At 43.3% G+C, this 25964-nt stretch overlaps 1 protein-coding gene across 2 annotated transcripts; it reads left to right on the top strand.

Moving 5' to 3' along the window:
• Nucleotides 1-5341: 5341 nt before the first annotated feature.
• On the top strand, nt 5342-24382 carry SRP68 (signal recognition particle 68). Of its 2 annotated transcripts, none has more exons than XM_006269234.4 (16): nt 5342-5615; nt 9975-10041; nt 10694-10807; nt 11830-12025; nt 12638-12720; nt 12989-13098; nt 13756-13838; nt 14067-14207; nt 17280-17378; nt 17712-17776; nt 18100-18259; nt 18930-19024; nt 19253-19382; nt 19853-19928; nt 21136-21188; nt 21793-24382. In XM_006269234.4, exons 1-16 carry the CDS (start codon nt 5387-5389, stop codon nt 22018-22020), a joined length of 1929 nt encoding a protein of 642 aa, XP_006269296.2. In that variant the 5' UTR covers nt 5342-5386; the 3' UTR covers nt 22021-24382. The 2 variants fall into 2 exon arrangements, with proteins under 2 accessions (XP_006269296.2, XP_014457415.1); XM_014601929.3 differs by lacking the exon at nt 5342-5615 and adding an exon at nt 6486-6866.
• The last annotated feature ends 1582 nt before the right edge of the window (nt 24383-25964 follow it).

Raw genomic sequence — 25964 nt, 5'->3', positions numbered from 1 at the left:
ACAAAATCCAGAGCTGCTTTGGAAGAGGTTCAAAGCCCCTGGCAAATACAAGTGCTCTATGTAAGGATGAGGAAGATGGCATGGTAGCAATGTGCTTGAGCTAAATTCCATTAATTCTTCATCAATAGAAGGTACTCCCTTGACCAAAGAGGCTCATGCTGTGCATATCAAATTTGCAATTCAGCTGTTTTATTGGGAAATATATGATTGAAAGAATCAATCATTTGTAACAGGGAGGTGTTTTTTTTTTTCATTCCCTAATTCAAGTGAATTAATGAAGTACCACCTATCTGCTTGAAATGAATATATATATATTAAATTTGATCAAGAAATCTAATTTACTATTGTGAAACTGTGAAGAGCAGATGGAAACATGCTGAATACTAAAAAGATTTAAATCACTTAAAATGAGCAGATGTAACTTTGAGTTCCACTTACTTTTGTCCACAAGAGGGCACAAGACCTTCTGCAGGATACCAGAATCAAAAGAATCTAGTGGTAATTATGTTTGCTGGTAGTTAACTGCCAAGTAGATAAACTGCTGATCTCTTTGCTTTATTACAACAGCAACCTGTGCAAATGTCCGTTTGGGCCATATATGGGTGAATTAGAATCCTATTAGCTGTAGATTACAGTATCTGCTGATTTGATTAGAGCTGGAGCAATAGCCACAAGCAGTTTTATTCTCATTCATTACTGTTGATAAACTAAGAATAAATTATATTTATTTCTCAATATATATATATTGCAGTATTGCCCTGATACTTCAGAGCTGACAGGGTTCCTTTGTGCAAGATACTTCGCAAATCATACAAAGATGTTGTTAAAATTGCTGAAATCAGGGGTTCTCTTTGTGATATCATGACCTCATAAAATAATATATACATTTACACAATCCCCCCCCCCGCCCCACCCCATTAAAGCTATTGATTTCATTAGGACTATGTAGGAGAAATGAAAGGCAATGAAATTTGGTGCTGGGGGGCCAAGCCTGGGCAGTGCACAGATCCTGTTTGCCCCAGACAAGCTGCTCTTCAGCACAGAGTGGGTTGGGGGGATGGTGAGCAGCCAGATGCAAAGCCAGCAGCGTGGAGTGATGGCACCATGCCCCCCACCACACTCCTCCCCAACACGACCCCCTTTTAAGTTGCTCATGACCCCCCATGGGATTGCGACCCACAGTTTGAGAACCCTTGGCCTAAATATTTCTATTCTAAGTTTTTTGTCCTCAGTTGTGCAAAATTAGCTAAAAATGTCACTCTTCCATCTGTGATTTTTCCAGGAATGAACTCTATTGTATTAATTTATATTTAATTTTTAATTGTCATTAAAAGGTTCCTTTGTATTTAAAATTTTAAAACATGGAGCCAAGTTGGAGTAAGTGGGTTTTCTTTGTATTTCAGAAGAGAGAGAGAGAGAGAGAGAGAGAGTGTATCTTGCTACATTTTTTAAGACACTAGTAGAAGCTAGAAGATAGATGTTTGGCTGGAAAACAGCCCTTGGTTTTTGAATATTTGGAGAAAAGTGGGCTTGAATCTCCAGTTAGGAACGTATGAAATGTGTTTTCTGCCCTGCTGCACTGTACATACTGTAAGACCATAACCCCATAAGAACATGCACAAGCAGGAACTATTACCACGTGAGTGACCCCAAGGCAGGTTCTGTGATCTACCCACGTGCACACACACACTTGAGAATCTGAACGGAATAGTGCATTAGACTACATACACATGCTTTCTAAGGCAGGGATTTTCAACAGTTTTTAACCAGTGTACACCTTCTGTCTCAAAGTTTCAGCTTTGAGTGGGGAGTGGGGCTGGGGCAGGCACTACGCAGCTGGGGCAGGTCATGGGACAGAGCTGCGAGTGGCTTGTCTGGAGGGCACAGGGAGAGGGGAGCAGCTCTTACCACTTCATGCACCCCGGGAGGGCATGGAGGGCACGTGTCCCCAAATCTGCATGCAAGACTAGGTCGGGCTGCCGCTGCAGGGAGGGGAGCCAGATCAAGCCCCTAGCATTGGGGGAGGGCGTGGAGATGGGGCAGGGGCTGCCCAGCTGGGGCAGGGCGCGGGACTGAGCCACACACAGGTGGGGCAGCTCCCATCGCTACACACACCCCTGGATAGGCATAGGGGGGCATGTGCCCCCAGATCTGTACATGGGGCACAGGCAGGGCTACAGGGAGGTGGCTGCAGCCACTCCAGAATTCACCGTAGCCCATCCCAACTCCCCCTCCCAGTGCTGCTACCACCCCCCACTCCAAGTGCTACTCGGACCGAGTGCTACTAGACCCAGCCCCCCTCCAGGAAGAGCCCGGCACCACCCCAGCTTCATTCCACCCCACCCTGTATACAGGTCTGGGGGCATGTGCCCCCCCATGCCCTCCCGGGGTGCGCATAGCAGCGGGAGCCACCCCCCCTCCATACAGCTCAGTGCCATGCCCTGCCCAGGCTGAACATCCCTTGTCCCTGCCCCAGTCCCACTCCCTCCCCAACTCCCCATCCCCCACAACAGACCTACCAGCCAGACCTGGCTGCTCTCCACCTGGCTGGGCTGCACTCCTGGCTGCCCGTGTGCTGTGCCCACACACATGGCAATTGCCATATCAGTTCTGCATACCCCCTACGACCCTTTTAAGTACCCCTAGGGTTACACGTACCCCTGGTTGACAACCACTGATTTAAAACAATGCTAGAGAAGGAGGGAGTGGAAGTGGTTCTACCTACTTTTAAACTAGTGGTTGTGGAGGACCTGGATTTATTGGCTTCTATGCTCTAGGGGCATTCAGGCATATATCTGCCACCTCTCGGGAGCAACCTAAAACCCAGGCTACTGGGACAGTGTTCTCAAGCCCCCTGGTGAAGTTATGTTGCTGAGAAAAAAATAATTCTTGAATCATTGGACCAGAATGAAGGACTCTGGCATACCATGATTAGGGGAAGGGGAAGAACTGGGTTATGGTCTTAGCTTCAAAATAGTCATCAAATAAATACGCAGAACACAGCTACTGGATCAGGGGAGAAAGACAGAGAAATGCCTACTTTATGGATCCCAATCAAACTTCAGCCTAAAATAGGTACCAACCTGCTCAACACTGACAAGATGGAGTCAGTTCTCTGCGTAGACAGGAGCCAAATTTTTGGTGTCTGAGAAATTTCACAGATGTCTTGAGCAAGATAAGAGCATAGAGAATTAACTGGTGGGGGCATATCGCAAGAACCAAGAGAAGGCATATGAGGCAGATTTTGAAAACTGAGGGGGAGGATCAGACAGTGAGGTAGACCTGGAAGGGATAAGTGAAGACACAACAAGGTGGAAGGTGATTGTGCAGGATAGGTGGATATGGAAGGCTGTAGTTAAGGAGGTTATAGGCCCCCTGAGTCTGTGAGACCAGATAGAGAGAGGGGAACTTCATAAGTAGGAACACAGGTTGGGGGTTCACTAAGGATTTCACTCCTGGATCGGACACCTATATTGCACATAATTGCTCTCTTGGATCAGGTCGTAAGTGCCTTATTCAAGGTCAAAGATCAAATCTGTGATAGAGCAGAGACCTGAACCCAAATCTGCCAAGGCCCAGTGTACCATACTTCTATACTTTCCATATACTTTTAGCTCTCATAGTTTCAAAAAAGGCTTGAAAACAAGATCCTATTATATCCTATCCTATATTATTAATTTCCAGTATATGCTTAGAAATGAAAAGGTTATTAAAGCAGCCCAGAAATATAATTTAAAAAAAAACCCTTGAAAGTTTTAAAACTTCGTGTTTTGGGAAGGGGCTAACTCATGGGAAGCACAAGGCTCAATGAGAACTAACTTTCTCCAGCTTTTCAAAGAAGTAAATAATGCAGGGCTACATGTAAAGTAAATGGAAGGCATCCGCAGCAGAGACAGAGATGCATAGTTACCTAGGCTTCAGCTCATGAAAACTTGTGCTATATCTACACGGGCGGATCTAGAATTTTGAAAAGGGGGGTGAACATGGTGACGTGCATCATCACATAAAACACAACACTGATTTTTCGCCAGTTAAAAATAAACTAGAAGCTTTACTAACATGCTAGGGTGCTAAAGCTGTGTTATTCCATTGAGGTCAATGACTCCCTCAGCACTGCCCAACTAGAAATGCCGCTGCTGCTGCTAGGCCCTTGGTTTGAAACTTTGGGTGGAGCAAGAAACAGAGGGGGTGCAAGCACACCAGGGCACCCCCCTGGACCCACCCCTGTATGTGTGTGTGTGAGTATGTATGTGTGTGCCTATATGTGTGCATGTGTGTGTATATTTATGTGTGTATGTGTGTGTGCATATGTATATTTATGTGTGTGTATATATAGATGTGTGAGCATGTATGTGTGCATGTGTTTGTGCATATGTATATCTATGTGTGTATATATAAATATATGTGTGTATGTGCATTTTTGTATTTATATTTGTGTATGTATATTGTATGTGTATATGTGTACACACACACACACACACACACACATGTTGGTTAGTCTACGGCTCCTGATACCCATAACGTATATGATGCAGTTCATGGGTGAACAGCGCAATAAATTTTAACCAGCCACACATGCGAATTATCGTGCAATAAAAACATCCGTCCAGCTGTGTAAAGAGCCGCCCCGTATACAATTCATGCTTGAAAACCCCGAACAAGCCTAGAGCCGGTTTCCATCCAGCTTTCCTCTGAAGCTGTGGCAAGGCCCTGCAAGGGGCGAGTCTTGGGATGGAGGTGCCACAGCTGCCATTAAAAGGCCCGGCCACACCACGCTGGAGACAAACCAGCTCCAGAGCGGTCACACATTTTTCAAATGCAAACTTTGTGACCGGTGGGCTCTTTGTAGAGGTGGGCGGGTGTTTTATGACAGGAGTGCGGCCCTTCTAACTTTATTGCGCGGGGCCAGCGAAGAGCGTGATGTATGTAATGTGTAGCAGGGCCCTGGCAGGCACCGGGCTCAGGGGGATCCCAAGCTGAAGCAAGGGGCTCAGGCACCACGTGGGCCCGTCCCCCTGCGCGTGGCCAGGCAGGCGCCACGTCACAGCAGGCCCTTGCTCTGCTAAGGGGAAAGCCCCGGGCCTGAGGGGGTTCCGTCACCATGGAGATCCCTGGGGCCTTGGCAACAGGAGGGGAGCAGGGACTGCGGCGTTCCATGGGGGGGGATCGAGGCTAAACCAAGTGCGGGGTTTAGCTAAGAGGCGGGGGTGCGCTACCCCCCCCCCCCGCGCCCCGTGTCGAATGGGCCAGTCCGGCCTCTCTCAAAACGAGGCCGACGAGGGCTTAAATAGCAGCCCTGATGCAGCGGTCGCCTCTCAGAACGGCCCAGCCTCACTCTGAGCTGGCGGGTCCGCCGATATCCCAGCTCCCCCCGCGCCCGCGAGCCATGGCCTCTGCGCGCGGCTCTCCTCTGCCGGCCCATGATGCCGCGCGGCGGCGGCCGCGGCAGCGCCACAAGCGCAAGATGGCGGCGGAGCGGCAGGTGGCCGGCGGCGGCGGCGGCCGGGGAGGAGGTGGCGGAGGCGGTGGCGCGGCGGGCGCGGACGAGAACAAGGAGAACGAGAAGCCCGCGGCGCCCAAGGCCGAGAGCTTCGGCGACAGCCTGGGGCTGGAGAGTATCCGCCGGCCGGGCCAGTGCGGACGTGTCAGCGCGACTGGGGGAGGCCGAGGCCGGGCCCGGGCCCCGCCCGCCGCAGGGCCCGGCGCGGTGCCATTGGGGGCGCCTGTCACGGGAGTGGGGGTGCCTAGGGCGGGTACGAAGCTGAGAGAAAAGCAGGGCCTGATGGCGCCGGGCCCAGCCGCCAGCACCCCGCGGGTGGGTCCCCGCGCTTCATGCGTGGGGGGCAGGAAGGGCCGGGCCCTCCCTGGGGTGTGCGTCTGGGGCACCAGGGATAATCCCCCTGTGGCTGGACCACAGACCCCTGGTTTGATGCTGCCCTGATGAGCCCCAGTCCTGATTAGCCCCAGATTTGGCCCCAGTCATTTGCACACTAGGTTTCCATGGCAATTAGCCAGGATGGTTCCCAGCAAAGTGTTAATTCAAATCACTGATAGGTAGCGTTATGGGCTTGTCCCTATCCCTAATGGCCGGGGCTTGCTGGGAGATGAAGCACTCAAATGTGGGCCAAGCCCCTCACACCCTAACTTAAGAAAAATGCTGTGGCTGGCATTGTCTGGGAATTACGCAAGAAGCAAGGCTTCCTTAGGGTGCTGTATTTATTGGACCTACAGTGTCGCTGGGATAACGTTAGACAAGCTTTCCAAGGTAAGACATTCTTCCTGAGGTCCCAGTTTCAGACCTGAGGATGAATGTCTGGCATTCAGAAGCTTGTCTAACTTTGTGAGAAGTGAGGATTTCTTAGGATGCTGTCTTTTATTGGACTGACTATATAGTTGGGATAAAGTTAGACAAGCTTTCGGATGTAAGAAGATTGTCTTGCCTTCAAAAGCTTGTCTGACTGCATCCTAGCTATGTAGTTGGTCCAATAAAAGATACCACCCTCAGAAATCCTTGCCTCTCAACTGAGCCTGTTGCCTGTTTTTAGCCTGGCAGTCCTGTACTTAAATCTCTGGTTAAGACCTCGCTTATCTGCATGCTGCGTTTTTGTTGCATGTTGGTAGTCTGGGTTCCCTGCTCTTGGGGTTAACTCAAGCTGGGACTTCAGTTGCATGTGCTTTAGCATGAAGTAGAAGCCTTGCTAAAATGAGGTTAGGAGCATGAGATCTGGTAGTGTTTAGGAAAGTGGTTCTCTGCCTTCTGAGTCTTGAGCCCCCCCATGGTAAACACCAGCTTTTCCCCTTTTTGTTCTTGTTTTTTACTACAGAAAAATACTAGAGGTGCAGAGAACTGAAAAGGGCCAGAACAGGTCAGAATCTCTTAGTTTACCTTGTGAATTTTGTTTGCACACCAAACAGTGCTAACATGGCTTGGCACCCCGCAGCATCCTTGAAAGGATGCCAGACACCCTGACTGAGAATCACTGGTTTAGAACATGAAGAAGCAAGTGGGGCAATATTAGCTGTACCAGGATGTGCCCTGATATCTTAGTCATGTTTGTCATAGGTGATTGGAAATAATCTGCAAGACCTACATAGTCCTGTAGAAATCATCAGTGTACAGATTAGGGGGTGTAAAGTCTGCCTGTGAACTAGTTTCATCACCTCCTTCCTCTCTGAGTAGCATCTTCACATGCAGTCTAACAGATATCACCAAGCTGTATATTTTTATTCCAGATTGTACATCAGGTACGCATTCCAGATTATTTGCATGCAGTAGGAGCATGAAGTCTGAATCTTAGTAACACAAACCTTTGCAAGAAAAGCAAGAACTTATTATAGTGGATAAAATGAGTGACAAGTACATTTAGCTGCAACAGTTTGTGTTGTTCAGATCTGAAAAATGTTTGACTTTTCTGCAGGCTTGTAAAGCTGTTGGCTTTTGTGCAGAGTCTTTAGTGTGAAATTTAGCTCAGCTGCACAGCTGTTGTGAAACTGAATGTTATCTTCAGTTGGGAAGAAATGCAAATTGGAATAAGGGCACGAGTTGCAACTTAACATATGGCTGTAGTCATGAGTATAGTAATTGGCAAGCTTACCATCACGTGCATCCAATGGTGGTAGACGCATCTAATACACCACATTGTAAACAGCTGGTAAGAATTAAATTTATAAATAGAGAGATGATCTAAAACAGGCATTTTACACTCAAAAAGAAATGCTGAGGTTTAAGGAAGTACAGCTTGGGTGGTCTACTCTAGAGCAGTAGTTCTCAACTGTTTTTTAGACTGGAAACACCCTGGTTCAAAAACTACTTTGTTACAGTGATTACCTCCTTGCAAAGGGGCAGGGCAGTGGCCAAGCACAGAGGAACCTAAGCTTGTCCTTATCTCCTCATACCTTGCTGCATCCTTAAAAAGAGCATGCAGCACCTCAGGGTGCCCCAACATTGGTTGAGAATCACTTCTCTAGAGGTTGGGGTTTTCTTCATTTCACTTGCCATTGCTCCAAAAATGCAAGCTTGGTTCTGTGAACAGGTGATCAATGCTGCAGTTTTTACTGCTGAGACTGTAAAAGCTGGGTTTTTATATGAAGGTGCTTCTTATACTTGAAAGGGCATGGACTTCAGTTTGGTAATTGTCTGCTCTACTGTAATTGGTATTGCTTTTGATAGGTTTCATGTCCAGCTTATTGCTGGTAGATTTATAGGAAGGCTTGAAAAACATAGTTCTTAAAGCTAAATTAAACATTCTGTCCAACAGTATTATTTTTTTAACTGGTCATCCTGACATAAATACAGGTTTCCCTTGCTTTATGCTGTACATGCCTTCCTGGAAAATGGTGTGCAGCTTGAATTCGCATAAAGGGAACCCACTTTACAATATAACAAATGGGGATACATTCCAAGACCTCAACTGTACTGACCCCCAGGCCCATTTCTATCACTTTTACTAGACAGTTTTAGTACTTGCCAACAGCAGACAGTACACACAAGCACAGGGTGGTGGTGAAAATTTTGTTGGTATGGAGAAAGGGTGGTGAAGGGCCTTCAGTATCAGACTCCACATCACTGGTAGACCACGGAGAGGGGTAGGCGTTAAGCTAGCTCAGGGGCAGGCAATTATTTTGGGCGGAGGGCTGCTTACTGAGTTTTGGCAAGCCATTGAGGGCTGTGTGACAGGCAGCCTAAGGCAGATTAATATTTTTTTAAAATTTTTTTAGAGGCCCCACAGGCTGGCTAGAATGGCCTGGTGGGCCGCATCTGGCCCGCGGGCCGCATTTTGCCCACCCCGAGCTAGTGGGATGCAACTACAGAAGCACGTGTCACAGACAGTGAGCAAGGAACACAGATCCACATGGGAGACCTATATTTCGGTGCGCATCACTCCCACAATGCACTGCACAAAGCAGCTGACTGCAGGCTTCTACCACACCGATTGCATAAGAGTAAATTCACCTCAGGTATAACACATTTTTGATATAAAAAAGGGTCACCGCATAACAGTGAATTCGCACATACAGAACCCGCATAAAACGAGGGAAACGCGTAAAAACACTGATCATCCAAGTGAATACAGGGAAGCTTTATTTTGTGTAGTGTCTTGCATTTAGTTGTCAAGAGTGAAGCAGGTACAGCATATACAAGTAAACCAGTGAATAAGGATGCCAAAGAAGATGGCAGTCTTGTATAAAAACATGTATTTCTTGCTGGAGTACATAACTACTGAAGGAAACTGAATACATTATTTTTGAGCTGCTTTTTAGCACAAGGATACTGAATACTTCCATACGTTTGTTTGTTAACAAGACTATACATACCCTAAGGACTATTTAGGAAGCTGACAAATGGCCATTATAATCCATACAGCAAAACAAACTGGATATGCAGAGCATGTGCTTTCACCGGCTAAAGCTCACCAACTTGTGTTACTTAATTTGATTACTTCACATATATACACCAATTCAATTGCAGGCCCCCCCCCCCCCCCCCCCCCCCCCCCCGATCTACATAGATTAAATTTGGTTAATCTGTAAAGTGCAGATCTACCCTGCCTGGTTCTACACTTAAATTTTGCTGGCATAGCTGTGTTTCTTAGGGTTGTTTTTTTCCCTGTAACAGCTACCTGAGCAAAAGCCTTGGTATACAGTCAGTCATTCTGGCATAAATACTTCTGCTAGCATAATTACTTCTGCTAGTATAGCTTATTTTGTTTGCCATGCTGATGAGTCTTTTTATGAGTGTTTATACTTGGAGCCTTTTGCAGTGACACTTAAGTGTAGTCCTGCTTTAATTTATATCCATAGCATTCTGAAATAAAATATGGGAGTGAAGGCTCTACAGATCCATTTGAAGAGATTTTTTGTGAAACCTAAATTATTTACTGGATCAGTAACTTTTTAGTATGTATTAGCATAAGAACAAAAAACTTTCTAGAGTTCCTTGTATACTGTCATATCTTCCTTAATGTAAATTCCAGTCCTTCAGATTGTTAAGGAATCCCAGCAACAGCATGGTTTGCGGCATGGAGACTTCCAGAGATACAGGTTAGTATATTATGTAAAATGCCTTGGAATGAAGCCTTGATTTCCCATGCTGCCCTGCCATCTTTTTTACTTCCCTTGTTAGCAGAGCTCACCATGCACTTCAGTTCAGTGCTTTTAAAATGCTGGCTTCCCACAGCTGTCAGCATGAGGTAGTTGGTGTGAAAAGCAGTGGCCAGATAAAGATTTGGTAGGTGTTTTACCATAAACCCGTGTATCCATTTTCTGTTAATATACTTAACGTGCTCTACCCCCATTGGGGTACTGAGCTTAAATTTGTCATTTGCTTTTGTTTTCTGTCTTTTATAAGGATTTGTTATTGGATTAATGATGGTCCATCTGAAATTTATTTAGGTCAGTTGAAGACAGGGAAAGTGTAGTTTTTCCTGATCAGTGGCAGTTATGGCCATTTATTTGTCCTTTTATTCATACATTTTGTCTTTTGACAGTCTGATATCCCACATTCAGTAGGCTTTTTTTGGCTGTGTTGTATAGTCCCTTTTAGTGCAAGAGGTTCAAAATCTGTAAAACTGGATATATTATGTGTTGCGTACCCTTTTGATTATTCAACGTAGGTTTGGTAGTGGAAAGGAGAATAAATGGGAGCAAGATCATTCTTCAGAAGAACTGATTTTCTTTTTGTGGTTATTTCCAGGGGTTATTGTTCCCGCAGGCTGAGACGGCTCCGCAAAACTCTTAACTTCAAGATGGGAAATAGACACAAGTTCACAGGGAAGAAAGTAACTGAGGAAATTCTCTCAGACAACAGGTATTGGTTATGGGGAGAGATGAGCGTTCAGTTCCCTAGGGAATCATTCTTTTCACCCCTGAAGGTAACTTACCTACACATAAGTAACATGTTAAAATAGTCCTCAACAACTATAGTACAGTTTTTTTTCTTTTCATGGTGATGGGTTTTGTGAAACCTAAAACCTAAGTTCAGACTACAGTACAGGGAAAAGGGACATTGCTATGGTTTGTGCTTGAAGCACAACATTGAGTTTGAGAGGGGAGACTACAGTTCTTGGTTTCACTCACTGATTCTGGTCACAGCTGTTGGTCCTGGTTTGATGAGCAGTAAAGTTGGCTTAGATATTTTTGAGGAGGAGTGCTTAGTCAGAACATCTGTGGGAGAGCCAGCTGAGCATAGTCAAGCTAAGTGCTGTAACCTAACAAGGAAGAGATGAGAAACATGATCTCTTTCCTTTCAACAAACACTTAGGCGCAGTTTCTCCTTGTGCCTTCAAAATTCAGCAGAATGGTTTTGAAATAGAACACCTGGAAAGGATCCAGGGTCTTGAGCTCATTTCCCAGCTGCTGAAACACTTGAATGTCTGTTGTCTTATTATTTTTCTTTTGGGGAAGAATACAGTGTTTTTTTCTCACAGAATTGCTTTCCATCAGTTTTCTGTTAATGTTCTCAATGCATCTGGTTGCTTGATGGTTAGAATCAGATATATTTTGAGTATGTAGTTTTACTGAAACATCCTGAAAAGCCATATAAGAGCATTGCCCTTACTCATCTTCCCCAAAATTTGACACTGTAGAGTAGTACCAACTTCCCTGCCATGTTGGTATAGTTGCAATTCAGTAACAAGCTATGTGGTGAAAAAGATAATCAAAGCTATGGGATCTGGTATAAAAGCTCAGAGTTACCTTTAGAATTAAAGGCATTTGTCTGTCTGTGTCTAAACTGTTACAGCTAAAGGTTTTTCTGATCAACTGATCAAAAGGAACAAAAAAGTTGTGTGCACTTGATTGTTTTGTCATAGCCTTCCTTTTGTCTTGTAGGTACTTGTTGTTGATCCTGATGGATGCAGAGAGAGCCTGGAGCTATGCCATGCAGCTTAAGCAGGAAGCAAACACAGAACCCCGTAAGCGATTTCACTTGCTCTCTCGTCTGCGCAAAGCTGTGAAGCATGCTGAGGAGCTGGAGCGCCTGTGCGAAAGTCATCGGGTGGATGCCAAGACAAAGCTGGAAGCTCAGGTTACGTTGAATTGAGCAAAGGATCCTGTGCTACAAACTGGCGTTCAGTTGTCTGCGGTGACACTTAAGTTTAGAATGTCTAGGTTGATGGTTGCTCACTGGTCATTGAGTTTGGTGAGAATAGCTTGATTTGGCAATTAGTTAGCAAATCTACATTTTTGTTTTAAATGAAATGTGGCTGGGCTACTGCTATTAAAAGCATTCCAGTAATGTCTGAAGGCTCCAGTGTGGATTAAGGCTGAGCTGTGTTGGATGCTGTATAAATGAATTGAGCAATGTTCCTTGCCTCAGATTAAATTAAGACTGCAAATGTGTGCTAAGCATGGTGGGGCAAGGATGATTATACTGCACCTAACTCTTACAAAATGAATGTGTACTCCCATTTGATTGAATGCAGCATCCTGAAAATGCACAGAATCAAGTAGTGTCTTACTTCTTAAGCTACCAAATACATGCTGGTGGTGGCATTAAATCAAAATGGTTTTCATAAATAACCAAAACCACAAGGTTAGGCTTTTTAATAAAGGCCCTAGATGTACTAGTGGCCTTTCTGTTGATAGCCCCATTGTCCTTGCAGTAATTGACTCACCTACTCCTGTTCTCTTTCTGCAGGCATACATGGCTTACCTCACAGGGATGCTGCGTTTTGAGCACCAGGAGTGGAAGGCAGCAATGGAAGCTTTTAACAAATGCAAGTGAGTTTATTTTCTCTGCTTTGTGTTAAATACCTTTCACTTAATGAAGAGAAGGCAGTACTGTTAAGTTTACATGAGGTTCTTTTTAATCCCAGTTTAGTGTCTGATGGATTTCTGGCTTTTTTTTATAGTGATGTACTGAAATATGTTGTCGAAATGCTTTCCCACAGGGTAATGGTTTAATGTTCAGAAACAATGTTTTTCTTTGTGTCTTAGCGCTCTGTGGGAAACTGTTGTTACACTGTAAGCTTTTACTTTTCTGCTACAGAACCATATATGAAAAACTGGCTAATGCTTTCACAGAAGAGCAGGCTGTGCTATATAACCAACGTGTGGAGGAGATCTCGCCCAACATTCGCTATTGTGCCTACAATATTGGTAAGTAAAACAGGAAACGTAAATGTTCAACTGAATATAATGATTGCTGGGAGGGGGATGGATACAAATGATGGCCTTTCTTAATTTTTGATTGTATTAAATGTGGGCAGATGTTGACATAGGAGAGTCCATTAATGCTTTAGACAAACAACTGCTGACTCATACATGCGACTGGCAAGGTACTTCAGCTTAAAACATGGAAATTATATTAATTTTTGAGCCAAGGGTTGTTTGAGTTTTATGTTTTATTGAACCAACTGTGTGGTTGGGGTAAAGTTAGACAAGCTTCCAAATGCAAAATATATTTCTTTCGCCTGAAGACATGAGGAAGAAAACTTTGCATTTGAAAGCTTGTCTAACTTTACCCCAACTATACAATTGGCCTGGTAAAAGATACCACCCCAAAAAATCATTCCCTCTCCTAATTCTATTACCTTAATGGCTCCAACATTAATCTAATGTTACTATTAAGTTCTGCAACCGTCAGCGTGTTTTTACAGGGAATGACATAAATGCTTGGAGTAGAGGCATAGTAAGTAACTTCCCTTTTCTGCTTCTCAGTTACTTTTGTTCTCACAAACGTGGGGACTGATCTTGCTTTGAGTCAAATTCATGTGAGTCTAGTCTCATATCTGATGTGCTGGTTCTTTCTCTCAGGTGATCAGTCTGCTATCAATGAGTTAATGCAGATGAGACTGAGATCTGGTGGCACTGAGGGCCTTCTTGCTGAAAAACTGGAGGTAATTTTATTGCATGTTTACATTTTGCAACACACTGGTATTCAATTTTGTGTTTTAAGTTAAATGTCCATGTACAAAAGACAGGAGCATTAGTACCTTACAAGGGGAATGGCCAGGCAGTTCCATAAAAAGCACTTCAGACTTTGGAGTCAATGTAAAGTTAGTTTAATACTCAAAAATTGCACATGTTTAAGTTATCAGTCACTCACCTCTGTCTGTGTTTTGCAGGCACTGATCACCCAGACTCGTGCAAAGCAGGCAGCCACCATGAGTGAGGTGCAGTGGAGGGGGAGAACTGTCCCGGTGAAGATAGACAAAGTGAGGATCTTCTTATTGGGGTTGGCAGATAATGAAGAAGCCATTGCTCAGGTAACCAAGAAATCACTGCATCTCCTGTGTCAGTATTTTAATAGTCCTGCTTCTGTTTAACCTATCAGCTGTTGTTTGATCTGAATAGTCTGCATCTTACACCACTATTCTCTGGTTTCTGCTAAGTACCTGTTGTGTTTTCTAGGACCCAAAGAAAGCTGCATTTCAGTTATGGGTGTTATAATCTTAGTAGTAAATGTGATTCATAGATCATAGTGAAGTCTTCAGATAAGAGAAAATGTATAAATGAAAGTGATTTGGTTACTAGTCCAAAATACTTCTGCAATTTAACCTACAGATTTTTTTCCTTAAAGCATATTCTAGCTTAAGTAGAATCTAGAACAGACCTTATTTGCTGTTGCTTGCTTGCTATTGGTTGCTCTGCAGAGTTAAAATGATGGTTCTCTTGAACAGGGAAAATCTGTGCAAGTAATACAATAGTTCCACCAGTAGGTGGGGATGTAGCTTTTCCTTTAACATTCTCACTTTGGTTCCTTTATAGATGCAGGTTAGTGGTTGTGTTGGTCTTTGACTAGCTACCCCTGGTCTTCCCGTGAACAGTCTTTGGAGCAATGACAGAATGGAAAACTAAATTTGTTTCTAGCTGGTTCTTAAATTATTGAAAAATTCTCATGGGTTAGTGGCATGACAATAGACTTGCTATCTTTATTGCTGCAGACAGTGTGAGAGTACAGTGATTTTGGAGCAGTTTCCAAAGTCAAAGCTTCAATATTTGAATGAGATGAGTGGAGCTCCTGTCCAAACACTTTTAGCCTGCTCTTTTAGAGGACTTTAGTCCCACTCTTTATTCTGACAGTACCAGAAGCTCAAGTCCTATTGTGCTAGACACTGCTAAATTGAAAGTTATACATAAGGGACCATGTCTGCACTTATTTCAATTATTGATGGTGAGAACAAGATTTCTCATGGCTGCTTTTCACTTGGGTCCCTTAACTGAGTAAATAAAAATAGTTTCTCAGCTTGTTGTACTTCCAAGTTGTTTTGTGATTAGGGGGGAAGCAAAGCAAAGGCTTTAAACTCAGAGTCACTAACATGACATTTTGACCATTTGACCGTGGCTCACTTGAGTTCCTTTTCTATTGCTATCTGATACCATGAATTGAAGATACAGAATTTGACTAAGAATCATATAGCACGTATATGTATCCTAACCAATATGCCAGTTTCTTTCTCTGTTCTCTTAACTTACTTCAGTCTTGAATCTTAGTACCAAGTTTTGTAGCAGTTGTGCCCCTCTGCAGCAAACTCAGCTGTTAGACTGGCTTTGGATATTTATTTGTATGTTCTACTCTTGAGATTATGGTACGTGTTACAGAAGTATACCAGAGTTTAGCCTTTATTTTTTTCAGTCAGAAAGGAAAGCATTTATCTTGCTGTCCTGCCTAGCCCTTTATTTGTACTTGAATCATTGATGATCTATTTGGTTGTCTGTTTTCTTTTCTATCTGTTGAAATCACACTGTTTCTGCAGGTGGAGTTAAGAATGCAGCTGAACTTGTCTTATTTCTCTCTAGTTATTCACAGTATTTGGTTCTACCTTAATATTTATACAGAAATTCTTCAAATAAAAACAACTTTTTATCTTCAGCTGACAAATGTGAATCTTGTTATGGAGGGCTAAGGATAGCATTCTTTATTGGGTTCATTTAAACGTTGAAGCAGAATAGAGTTGGGTAAACAACTAGTCCAAGAGAATGTAAATCTAAATTAGGAGAATGTAGTCCTATTTTTAACCACTCCTAAAAACCTTTAGTCTCCTTATGTCTGGATATGGGCAGATCATTAGCTTTGTATAGCAGACTAAAGCTGCTAACGTAGGAGGTAACAGCATGGAATTAGAAGGCAACGCACGCCACTTTCCCAAAAGCAGTCTACGTCTCTAAACCCAAACAAGGCTTTTGTTTGCAGTCACTTTTCTGTCATACTGGGTCAGTATGGCTTGCATCTGTTTAAATCTTTTCATCAGACTTTTGATAGTCAGCTAATCAGAAATGAAGTTGGGATACAGGTGTGTGATTTGATTGGGTGCACAGAATGTCAGGATATTAGGTAATGCTTAGACGGCTCCTACTTGTATGATTCAAAATGGTGTACTCTTTATGCGTTGGGTATAGGGCATGGAGCCAAGAATCTGAATTCTAACAATGGTTCTGACAAGTTGGTATAATATGGAACTTTTCTCCTTTGTTCTTGCTTGCTGATGAAATGTGCTTTCACTTTAAAAGGATGTTCTGTGGTACTTAAAATGCTATATAAAGGATCGGCATTAGAGGAAGAGACCAAGATGCGTACCTTATGCTGGAAATTTTCACCACTATTGAAGCTAAAAATCAAAAGAAGTCAAAGCATGTGCTCTTCTTTGGATTTCTTAGTGTGTTCCATCTCGTGTCAGATGGCTAATTCTTCAGTGCATTGTTGTTTTTATCAGTGCCCTAAGGATCTGTGAGCAGGAGAGGGGAAATAAGGATAGGTCTTTCCTCTGTTCCCTTAGAAGCAGAAATGCAGTAGATTAGCCCTCACTTTCCAGCCTTTGTCATCTTAATATTTCAGACTTAGCCAGTTCAGCTGTTGTCACGAAGTCCCAGTTAGCACCAGAAAGGGTATTTAAAATGTGCCTAGGGTTGGGGTGGGAGTGTCTAAGGGAGGAGTGGCTTAGCTAGGCCAGTTGGACACAAAATGTGTGCAGCTTACAAATGTGAGAGGAACTAGGCTATCTCTAAGTCAGGGGTTTGTATTAACACCCTTCTTGTAGACAGGGCTTGAGCCTTCCAGGGCTGTTATCTTAGAACAGTATCAAATCTTTAAATTTTGGAAAAGGTGGTTCTGTGGGACAGGTGTCTTTTTTTTTCTTCTCTTCAGCGTTGATTTGAGCATGTCCATTTTTCAGCTTCACTTAATGGCCACCAAAACTTCTTTTCAGACAGTGTGGGGAAAATTTGGAAAGATCTGTCGAGAAGGGAAGATTGAATTAACACGTCTTTTAGACCACCAGGTTGCTAACTGGAAACAGGCATTTCAGAAATGCTTACTTTTTTCTCCTGTGTTTGTTTAGGCAGAAAAAGAAGAAACAAAAGAACGTCTGTTTGAGTCTTTACTCAGTGAGTGTAGAGATGCTATACAAGCTGTTCGTGAAGAGCTGAAACCAGACCAGGTAAGATATAAAACTGTAAGTGTAGATGGATACTGCTACTTCCACAATCGCTGTATTCGCATCATCTGATGTTTTTTATGCACCTCAGTTAAGTACAAACCAGCAGCAGGAGGGACTTTTTTGGGTTGCTTTAGTAGGAGAGTAATAGAGTAATTTAGGGTTCTCTTCTCATTTAATCTATGTCTAGGTACTTTGACCATGCCTCAAGGCTTTTTTGTATGCAGACTTTTATCTGTTTCTGTATATCGTACAACCATTGGGTTGCTTATGTTTCTTCATTTCCCTAGTAACCATTGTAAGTAAATCATGCATGGTTTTGTCCAATTTCTGCAGAAACAACGGGAACATTCTCTGGAAGTGGATTCTGGGAAGGTGTCTAATATTCAGTATCTACACAGGTAAGAATTAAGCACTGGTATACATGCATATACTTAGGCAAGAAATACATTTTTTTGTGGATTTCAAGAATCCTTTCTTGGGCCACAGCAGTCTTTAGTGTTCTGCACTCAGCTGATGAAGAGAATCTCAGTCTCCTGGGGCACTTCTGGGAACCTTCAGCTCAGTAGCCTGTCCTTGTCTTTCTTTGCCTTCCCTCCCACCCAGTGTTCCCTACATGGGAACTGCTGGTAGCTAGCTGTAGAAATTATCTCTTGGGTTTTCCAAGTGCTGCTATGCATCACCTGTGCCCGATTTCTCAAAGCTTCTTAATGGTGTTCTCTAGTTACTTGACAAACATCAAGCTGTCAACAGCCATCAAGCGCAATGAGAGCATGGCAAAAGCTTTGCAGAAGGCACTACTACAGCAGCAACGGACAGAAGATGATGGCAAGCACACAGCACGACCTCAGGACCTGATTCGCCTTTATGATATAATCCTGCAGGTAATGTTGAAGAAGGAAAATCAAGCTAAGTCTCTCTTTTTTAAGAAAGCTTTTAAGACAGCCAGTCTGGCATGTAAAAGGCTAACTTCCTGAAGATGCCCTTCCAATTCACACTTAATGTGATTGACTTCACTGCATTTTTTCAGCCAGTGGTACCCAGTACCCACTTTGTGTGGGGGGAAAAGAAGTTTAAAGCATCGCTAAATGCTTCTAAGATTGATGTTGTTACTAGTTCTCAGTGTAGAGTGTTTATGGACCACCACAATGCAAGCTCACTTTCCAGCTTCTAGATTGCAGCTACAGCTAAACATAACACTAAAGACTTCCCTAATAACTTTCCCTTGTAATCAGTAGCTGTAATTGTCACATGGATGCTCCATTTGCTTGGGAGCATGTGGTCTGGGCAATAGAATGGAGATGTCCAGTAGAAGAATCTTACCCTGAAAGTCTGAAAACACTGGCTGTAATGCATGCTTGTGTCAGGAAACCACAAATCCTCAACTGAGGGTAAATTTACACCAGTTGAAAAGTTAATACGCTGGTAATCAGAAAACTGTTTCCTTAGGCAGGTACTGTTGTGCCAGCTCAACAAAGTGGGCATTTTTCTTCATTAGCACACTAAGGGAACACATTTGGATGTGACATTCCTGTTTTGTAATACTTTGTACAGAATCTGGTGGAACTGACACAGCTCCCTGGCTTGGAAGAGGACAAGAATTTCCAGCAGGAGATAGGACTGAAGACGCTGGTGTACAAGGCTTACAGGTAAGTCTGGACAGAACATCAAGGTTTTTTTCTCGTGGGCAGTAAGTGATAGGATTCCCCAAAGCTCTTGTAGGAACGTCATTTAATGAGCAGGTCAGGAAGTGCAAGCTGAGGAAACTCTGAGCTAGTACCAGATTAGTGGCTCTAGTATTAGCAATAATTTGAACCTGCATAAAATATTCAAAGTGTGATCATAGTAAAGTTTTGGCTTTTTCCCCACTATGCCAGGTGTTTTTTCATTGCACAATCCTATGTCCTGGTGAAGAAGTGGAGTGAAGCCCTTGTCTTATATGACAGAGTGCTGAAATACGCCAATGAAGTGCAGTCCCAGGCTGGAGCTTATAAGAACAGCTTAAAGGTAAGACCCCCAACCCTCCTCACTGCACAGAAAAGCTCATTTTTGTGAAGAAGCACTAAAGGAGTAACTAAATACTAGGCCAGTATATACCAGTTTTGATTTTTAGCTGGTGGAAAGAGTCAGAAAGTTAACGTCTTATGACACACAGTGCTGAAGACCTGCTGGATGCACGCTATGCAGGCATTGCTCTTTTTAAGCCCTCAGACTGACCACGTGCTTTTGGAAGCAAGGAGCTTAGATCTCCTCAACAAGTGTTTTTATGTGAGTGTCTGTTCAAGCACCAAGGTGTTCATTCACATTAGTGCAGAGAGAATTGTATACAGGTGCCTTGTCCCTTGCGTGTTGGGGATTTCCCATTTGATATAGCTTAAAGGCCATATCATACCCTTATTCTCCTATTTTCTAGTCTGCCAGAAGTAAAGAATCTAAACTTTGTCCTAATGTTTACCACTTCTAATTGAATGATCTAGGAGCTGCCTGATGTCCAGGAGTTGATCACACAAGTGAATGCAGAGAAATACTCTTTGCAGGCAGCAGCCATATTAGGTGAGTTACACAATCTGTTGGAGTACTAGGCACTTGTGAAATTCAGGTAGCCATGGCTTTTCAGTGTTAAATTTAAAATACTTTCTTGGATCAAGAAAATACAGGAAGAAGCAAGGTGGGATTAGAAAGATGGTTTTTTTTCTAGTCTGGCCTCTTCTAGAAGGTGTATATATTGTGTCTAGGGGCTTTGTCATAATATTTCCTAATGGGAGGTATGAAAGACTTCTGAGGAACTCTTGTCCTTGCTTTAGTGGCTTGCATAAGATGCTCTCCCAAGAAAAATGGCTTCCTGTATAGCAGTAGTTCTCAACTGGGGGTTGGCATGCGAGCAGGTTTCAGTGGGTCCACCCGGCTCGGCATGGGGAGGAGCCACCTCAGCCCCCAAGGCCTGAGACAAGTCCTGAGGAAGGGGCATGTCCACTCCACCTACCCCCACAGCCTCCATCTTGCAGGCGGTGCTGCAGGTGGGTGGTTGAGGCTCCATGTTGCTGCTGCTCAGGTGAGTGGGGCTGTGAGGCTCCCTGCTGCAGAACCCTAACCGTTGCACTGGGGCCATGCAGGTGGGGCAGGGGAGCCAGGCAGTGGTTGTGGCACAAGTAGGCTATGGAGCTTTTAGAGCATAGCAGGGGGAGCCTAAGGAAGAAAAAGGTTGAGAGAACCCCTGCTGTATAGAACTTTTAGAGCAGTAGCACATGCTCTGAATTATCCTGAGTCTGTTTTCCTTGGGGCTGCCTTAACCAGGAGACACTGGGGAGGTTTTATGTTAACTTTTATCCTAGGCACTGATATACTGAGACATCATTCAATGTCAATTGCTCTGTGTAGTTTGGTGAAATAAACTAGCCTGTATGCTTTAGGAAACCAGCATATGTATGGATTTGGCTTTTCTCCCATCCAAACACTGGACGTTTGAAGTATTTTGCCTTTTCTCGGTTTACATACAATTGTTAGTGCTTCGCTTCTGCTGTAACCTTGATATGTCCCTCTTTAAGGAGGGAAAGTATCAACTATAAATCAATTTGGTTCCATAACCTTTACAATTTGGAGATTTAAGCAAGTCATCTCTGTTGTGAAGTACTTTGTTTTCTACAGGTTGGAAAAACATGACTCAAAAAGAGTTTTGAATGCATCTGAGTTCTGATACGAGTAAGCTAATTTCTTCTTAATAGTTGTCTGAATTTTCTTATGGCCCTTCTGAATCTTTCAGATACAAGTGACACTTGTGAGGCAGAATCTCCATCTCAAGTCAAGGATGGCAAGGTAAGAGGGTGAGATGACAGCAATTTGGGACTATATTAGTACAACAGCTTCTGCACCTCAGCTTGCTTTCTGTCATTTTCTTTTAATGAAAGAAGAGCAAAGCTTAATGTTATTTCCAGTAACCTGAGTGTTCGCCTGTGTATTTGCTAAATTTAACTAGGCTGAGGTGTATAATTTGGGGTTGTATAATATGGTCTGGTCATGGAATGGCATGGACAGATTGCTTGTGGGAAAGAGGGAAAGCACTGAGGGTGGATAGTGTGAGGGGAGGTTCCTTGCCAACTGCAGGACTTGAGCTGGTTTTGTGTAGGGTCACCTAAGGCTGTACATGAAGGTTTTCACTGGGGTTTCCTTTGTAGTTCACTGCACCTACCCAGTGCGCTGAGATATTGCCCATTGATTCTGTAGTGCTGCTTGAGCTAGCTGGGTGGGGCGAGTGTCACAAAACATCCTTTCCAAAGGGTCCTCAGTGCCATACTTAACTTCAGCTCTAGCTGGCTCAGTGCATCTGTTCCTCCTCTGTGCCTTGCTACTGCTTGGTCATTGGGCCAACAGTGATGTAAAGTAAACTTGATTAATTTTAATGTCTGGGTTTTTTCTTCAGCCTCTCTCTGAACGGTTTGAGACCTTCTGCCTGGACCCTTCTCTTGTCAGCAAGCAAGCCAGTCTGGTGCATTTCCCTCCTGGGTTCCTGCCAATACCATGCAAGCCCTTGTTCTTTGACCTGGCCCTCAATTATGTTGCCTTCCCACCTCTGGAGGACAAGGTGGAGCAGAAGGCAAAGAGCGGTCTTACAGGATATATCAAGGGCATCTTTGGATTCAGAAGTTAACCAGGGCCTCTCTAGTGAACACAGGTTTAATTCTGTATTGTGGAAAAGCTCCAGCAGGTTCCAGAACATGGATATCTGCATCTGAAACCAAGGGGAAGTTCTTGTCATCGTCTTCCCTATGTTCTGTGTATGAGTCTGTGCACTTGCATTCTTTACCAGTCTATTAGAGGAAAGCAGTCTCCCCCAGGGATGTGTACTATGTAAATCTGACATCTGGAGCTCAAGGAAATTTTATTTGGTCCTCTGAAAAGTTGGAGCTTGTTTTTTGACCAGTGGCCCGTTCAGTCAGTACACACTTGTAATGGACCAGGCATAGACATAACTTGATTTTCATTGACGGCCAACACAACTCAATACTGTAATTCAGAATGAAAAATAAAAACCCCCCTCGCAGGGGTGGGGAGGACACAAGAAAAAGGTAGCTGAGGAGCAAACACTAGCTGAGGGGCTGCTTTACAGCTAGCTGTACTCCCCGATTTAAAAAATATATATAGTTTGTGTAAAGAGAAGTCTGTCTTTATTTTTTAAAAAGGAAAAGTTTCATTCAGAAGTGACAAAGCTGAATTTCTTGTGTTAAGAGTGGCAAATGCACTCTCAAATTTTAATGGTTACTCTACCGTGGAGTCTTGCCTGAATTTTTATTTTGCTGGGGTCAGTATGGTCCGTCCTCATTGTTACACTCTTTTACAAGCCTACATACACTAGAATCCATTCCTGCAAGGCTGCTCCTGTGAACCAACTGATTTTCATGGTTGGATTGAAAAGGAGCTACCCACGCTTTCATTAAACTGCAAGCCTCTCGGTTGTTAGTTTCCTTCCCTGATTTCCCTGAAAAAAAGATGATCTTTATTTCGAGTACACCCCCACCTGCTTATTCCTCATCTTCAATTTCCTGCTTTGGGCATCCTGTAATTTGGAAAACTGTTACTAAAGATGAGGAATAAGTAACAGGTGTACAGGGGATTCTTAAGCAATAAAGATCATATCCCTTGTACTAGGCAGCGTTTTTTTTTCTTCTTTGTTTTTTTGTAAAAGCATCTAGATGCTATGGTGATAAATGTTTTCAAAATGCGGGTAATTTCATAATTATGTTTTCATTTTTAAAAAGCTCATGGACAGAACTGTTCCTAAATAAAAATGTATTTGGAAGTTTTTCCATGATCCATGTTGGGGTCTTTTACTGAGTTTGCTGTAGCTAGAAGCTGAGATGCAGCAGTTCAATCAGATGGCCTTAAACTCTACCTTATAGGTGGTCTTGGCTGTCAGCTTGACCCTGTTTCACCATTATCCTTGGTATACACTAAAATGGTGAAAACAGATGAAACTCTGGCTTGAACTGATCTGCATTGCCCAACTTTTGAGGTATTCCCTAAAACAGCAGTCAGCAGCATTTTTATTTTTTTTTTTGAGTGGCAGGCCAAAACAATCCAACTGGGGTCTAAGGTGAGCTGGGATTTCAGACCTGGCTGCTGGTGCTGCTTCCTCCTGCTGTCTGACTATAGCATGTGCAAAGCCCCCTGTCACCAGAGCTGGGGGGTCATAAGTTTGCCAACTCCTGCCCTAAAAGGTGTTTTTATGATCAGGTTAGAGAGCAAGAAGGAAGGTAATAGCTTCTAGATTTCTAAGCTTATTGTATGCTTGGTGTTTGTTACAAATGGATCTAATTTGTTAATTCTGAAAGGTACCAAGAACAGGACTGTGCTCAGAGACTGTTTTAATGGGGGATAGAGGAGGGAGAAGGGAACTTCTTGTCCTCTTTTTATTTTTACAGTGTGCAAATCAAATGGGTTTTCTGGTATTCTGAATCCTCAGTGCAGCCTCCAACTGGGGAGGGAATTCTCTACAGAAAATGAACTTTAATGATGAAGAAAAATTAATGTTGAAGACCTATTTATCAAGTAATTTTAAACAAATGGGGTCCTGGAACACAATGATTTGTCAGTTCTCCACAAAGCCTGTTTGTTTGATTTAGAAACTACACAAAAGTCAGGCAATTAATGCTGACAGGGCCTTTTCGTAGCTGATCTGCCTCATGCTGGCTTTTTTTTTTTTTTTTACTGTACTTTGCTCTGAACTTCTGTCTCCTTCTTTTTCAGATTTTATAATAAACCACTTTGAGAATTGTTTTCCTGTTTTTGGGATGCAAATTAGATTCTGGGAAGGGTCTTGTTCCCCTTGTCCTGCTCCAAACCTGTGGGAACTTGGACTCATTCTGATGAATCTTATATTGCAGCCTTTCTCTAATTGGTTGCTGTTACAAATGGTTAAAAGCAGTTAGCCTCTATGTTAAACCTCTTGTGACACATAACTGATTAGCTGGACACAGATAAGAAATCCTTCAACAATAAAGTCTTATTCCTGACTTGTGAGGCGTGGAGTTTATATTAAGCATTGAGGAACCATGGAGCAATCATTACCTCCTGAGTTCTCAATCTTACCCTGTCTTTTCTGAGGCCGAACTCTTTGGGGATGACCATCCTCACTTGGAGAGTAAAGAACCATCTCTGAAGCTTTGACATATGCTCTGTTATTAGAGGTAACTTTATTCTTTTCCCTGTAACAAGAACATGTTAACAAAAAAAATTGTTCCAAGATTTATGAGCAGTCTTGTCATTTGCATTCTTGAATAATTTGGAAGGAACTGATGAAACACCAGGAAAAATCCGAAAATAGTAAAAATAGCTATTGCTTTTAATTCAGTAGCTTATAGCTGCCTGCTTTATGGAAACCAGATTGTTGTAAAATGTGATGATTTTTAGCACTGAATGTGTTGCTGTAACACCTAACAATGTAGGAAATCTATTTGGCAATTTTTGGTGTGTTTTAAGTAGTGGTAGAATTCATCAGAAGGCCAGAGTGTCTACACAGGGGTCCAACTGCATCGTTAATAGCCAGCCTACCATCATGCTTAGGCAGCCAAAGGCAAAGTATCAAACTAGCATCTATTTCTAAACCTGTTATGTAGCCTTGGCCTTCAGATAACCAACCAGAGGCAGTCAAGCTCCTGTGATGAAAACAAAGTGTAATCTACACACAAGATACATGTCCTACGCTTGTAGATTAAACTTTGTTCTCATCACAGGAGCTTGACTGACCCAAGTCTAGAACATGGTGGAGTTGTGCTCATGCTGTAGTGTTTGTTTTGAAGCATTTACTAGCTTTACCAGTAACTGAGTGACAACTCTTGTACAGTCTAGTTCCCAGACAGACTCCAGCAGAACCAGCATTGAGTACAACTAAAATTAAAACATTAGCCGGACAAAGATTCTTAAGGCTGGCAAAGGAATCTTCATTGTATCCTCACTTATGTCAAGTATCTACATGTTCCAAAAATGTTTCACTTGTTGCATGTAACAGCTGACATGCCCAGGTGTAGATGCACCCACCAGCTATAGTCCAAAGGATGGGTTGTAGAAGTTAACTTCATTAACCCATGAAGATCATTCCCAGGCCCAGAAGCCTTTGCCAAACTAATTTCTGTTTAAAAGAAGGGCTTTGGTTCAGCACAGCTGCTGTCAGCTGTTGTCCAAAATACTCCAAAGAAGTACCCTCTGTATCTATGTTGCCTTCAGCTGAAAAGAGAAGGAAGTGCCTGCACATTGGTGACACTTCTGATTCCCTAAATATGCTTTGGTCAAGAAGGGGTGGAAGAATTAAACCTGCTTGAATTGTTGGGAGCCTATCCAACTAGGAAGGAAAAGACTGCATTGGAATTTGATTCCTTCATACTATGGGTGTTTAATCTGCTGTGGGAAGTGGAAAGCAGTTGCCCCCCTTGAGTAATCTTTTGGGGGTTCTAGGGGCTCCCTCAATCTATGCACCTGAAACAAAGCAGAAGAAAAGGAACCGTCTCCAGGCACTGGAGTGAGTTGTCCATCTTCCCTTCCCTCTTCTGCATTACTGAGAAAGTGGAGTGGGTACCAGGGAGCACTGATCACTGCAGG

Source organism: Alligator mississippiensis, chromosome 8 (assembly GCF_030867095.1).
Source record: "Alligator mississippiensis isolate rAllMis1 chromosome 8, rAllMis1, whole genome shotgun sequence".
Taxonomy (NCBI): Eukaryota; Metazoa; Chordata; order Crocodylia; family Alligatoridae; genus Alligator; species Alligator mississippiensis.
The sequence above is the reverse complement of the archived record's forward strand: the minus strand, read 5'-3'. Positions and strand labels throughout refer to the sequence as shown.

Excerpts from the sequence above, each read along its gene's own strand:
- SRP68 (XM_006269234.4), top strand. The coding sequence starts at position 5,387 with ATGGCCTCTGCGCGCGGCTCTCCTCTGCCGGCCCATGATGCCGCGCGG. Across the intron at positions 5,616-9,974 it reads CGACAGCCTGGGGCTGGAGA|TCCTTCAGATTGTTAAGGAA; the intron begins GTATCCGCCGGC and ends TGTAAATTCCAG. Across the intron at positions 19,025-19,252 it reads CTGGTGTACAAGGCTTACAG|GTGTTTTTTCATTGCACAAT; the intron begins GTAAGTCTGGAC and ends CCACTATGCCAG.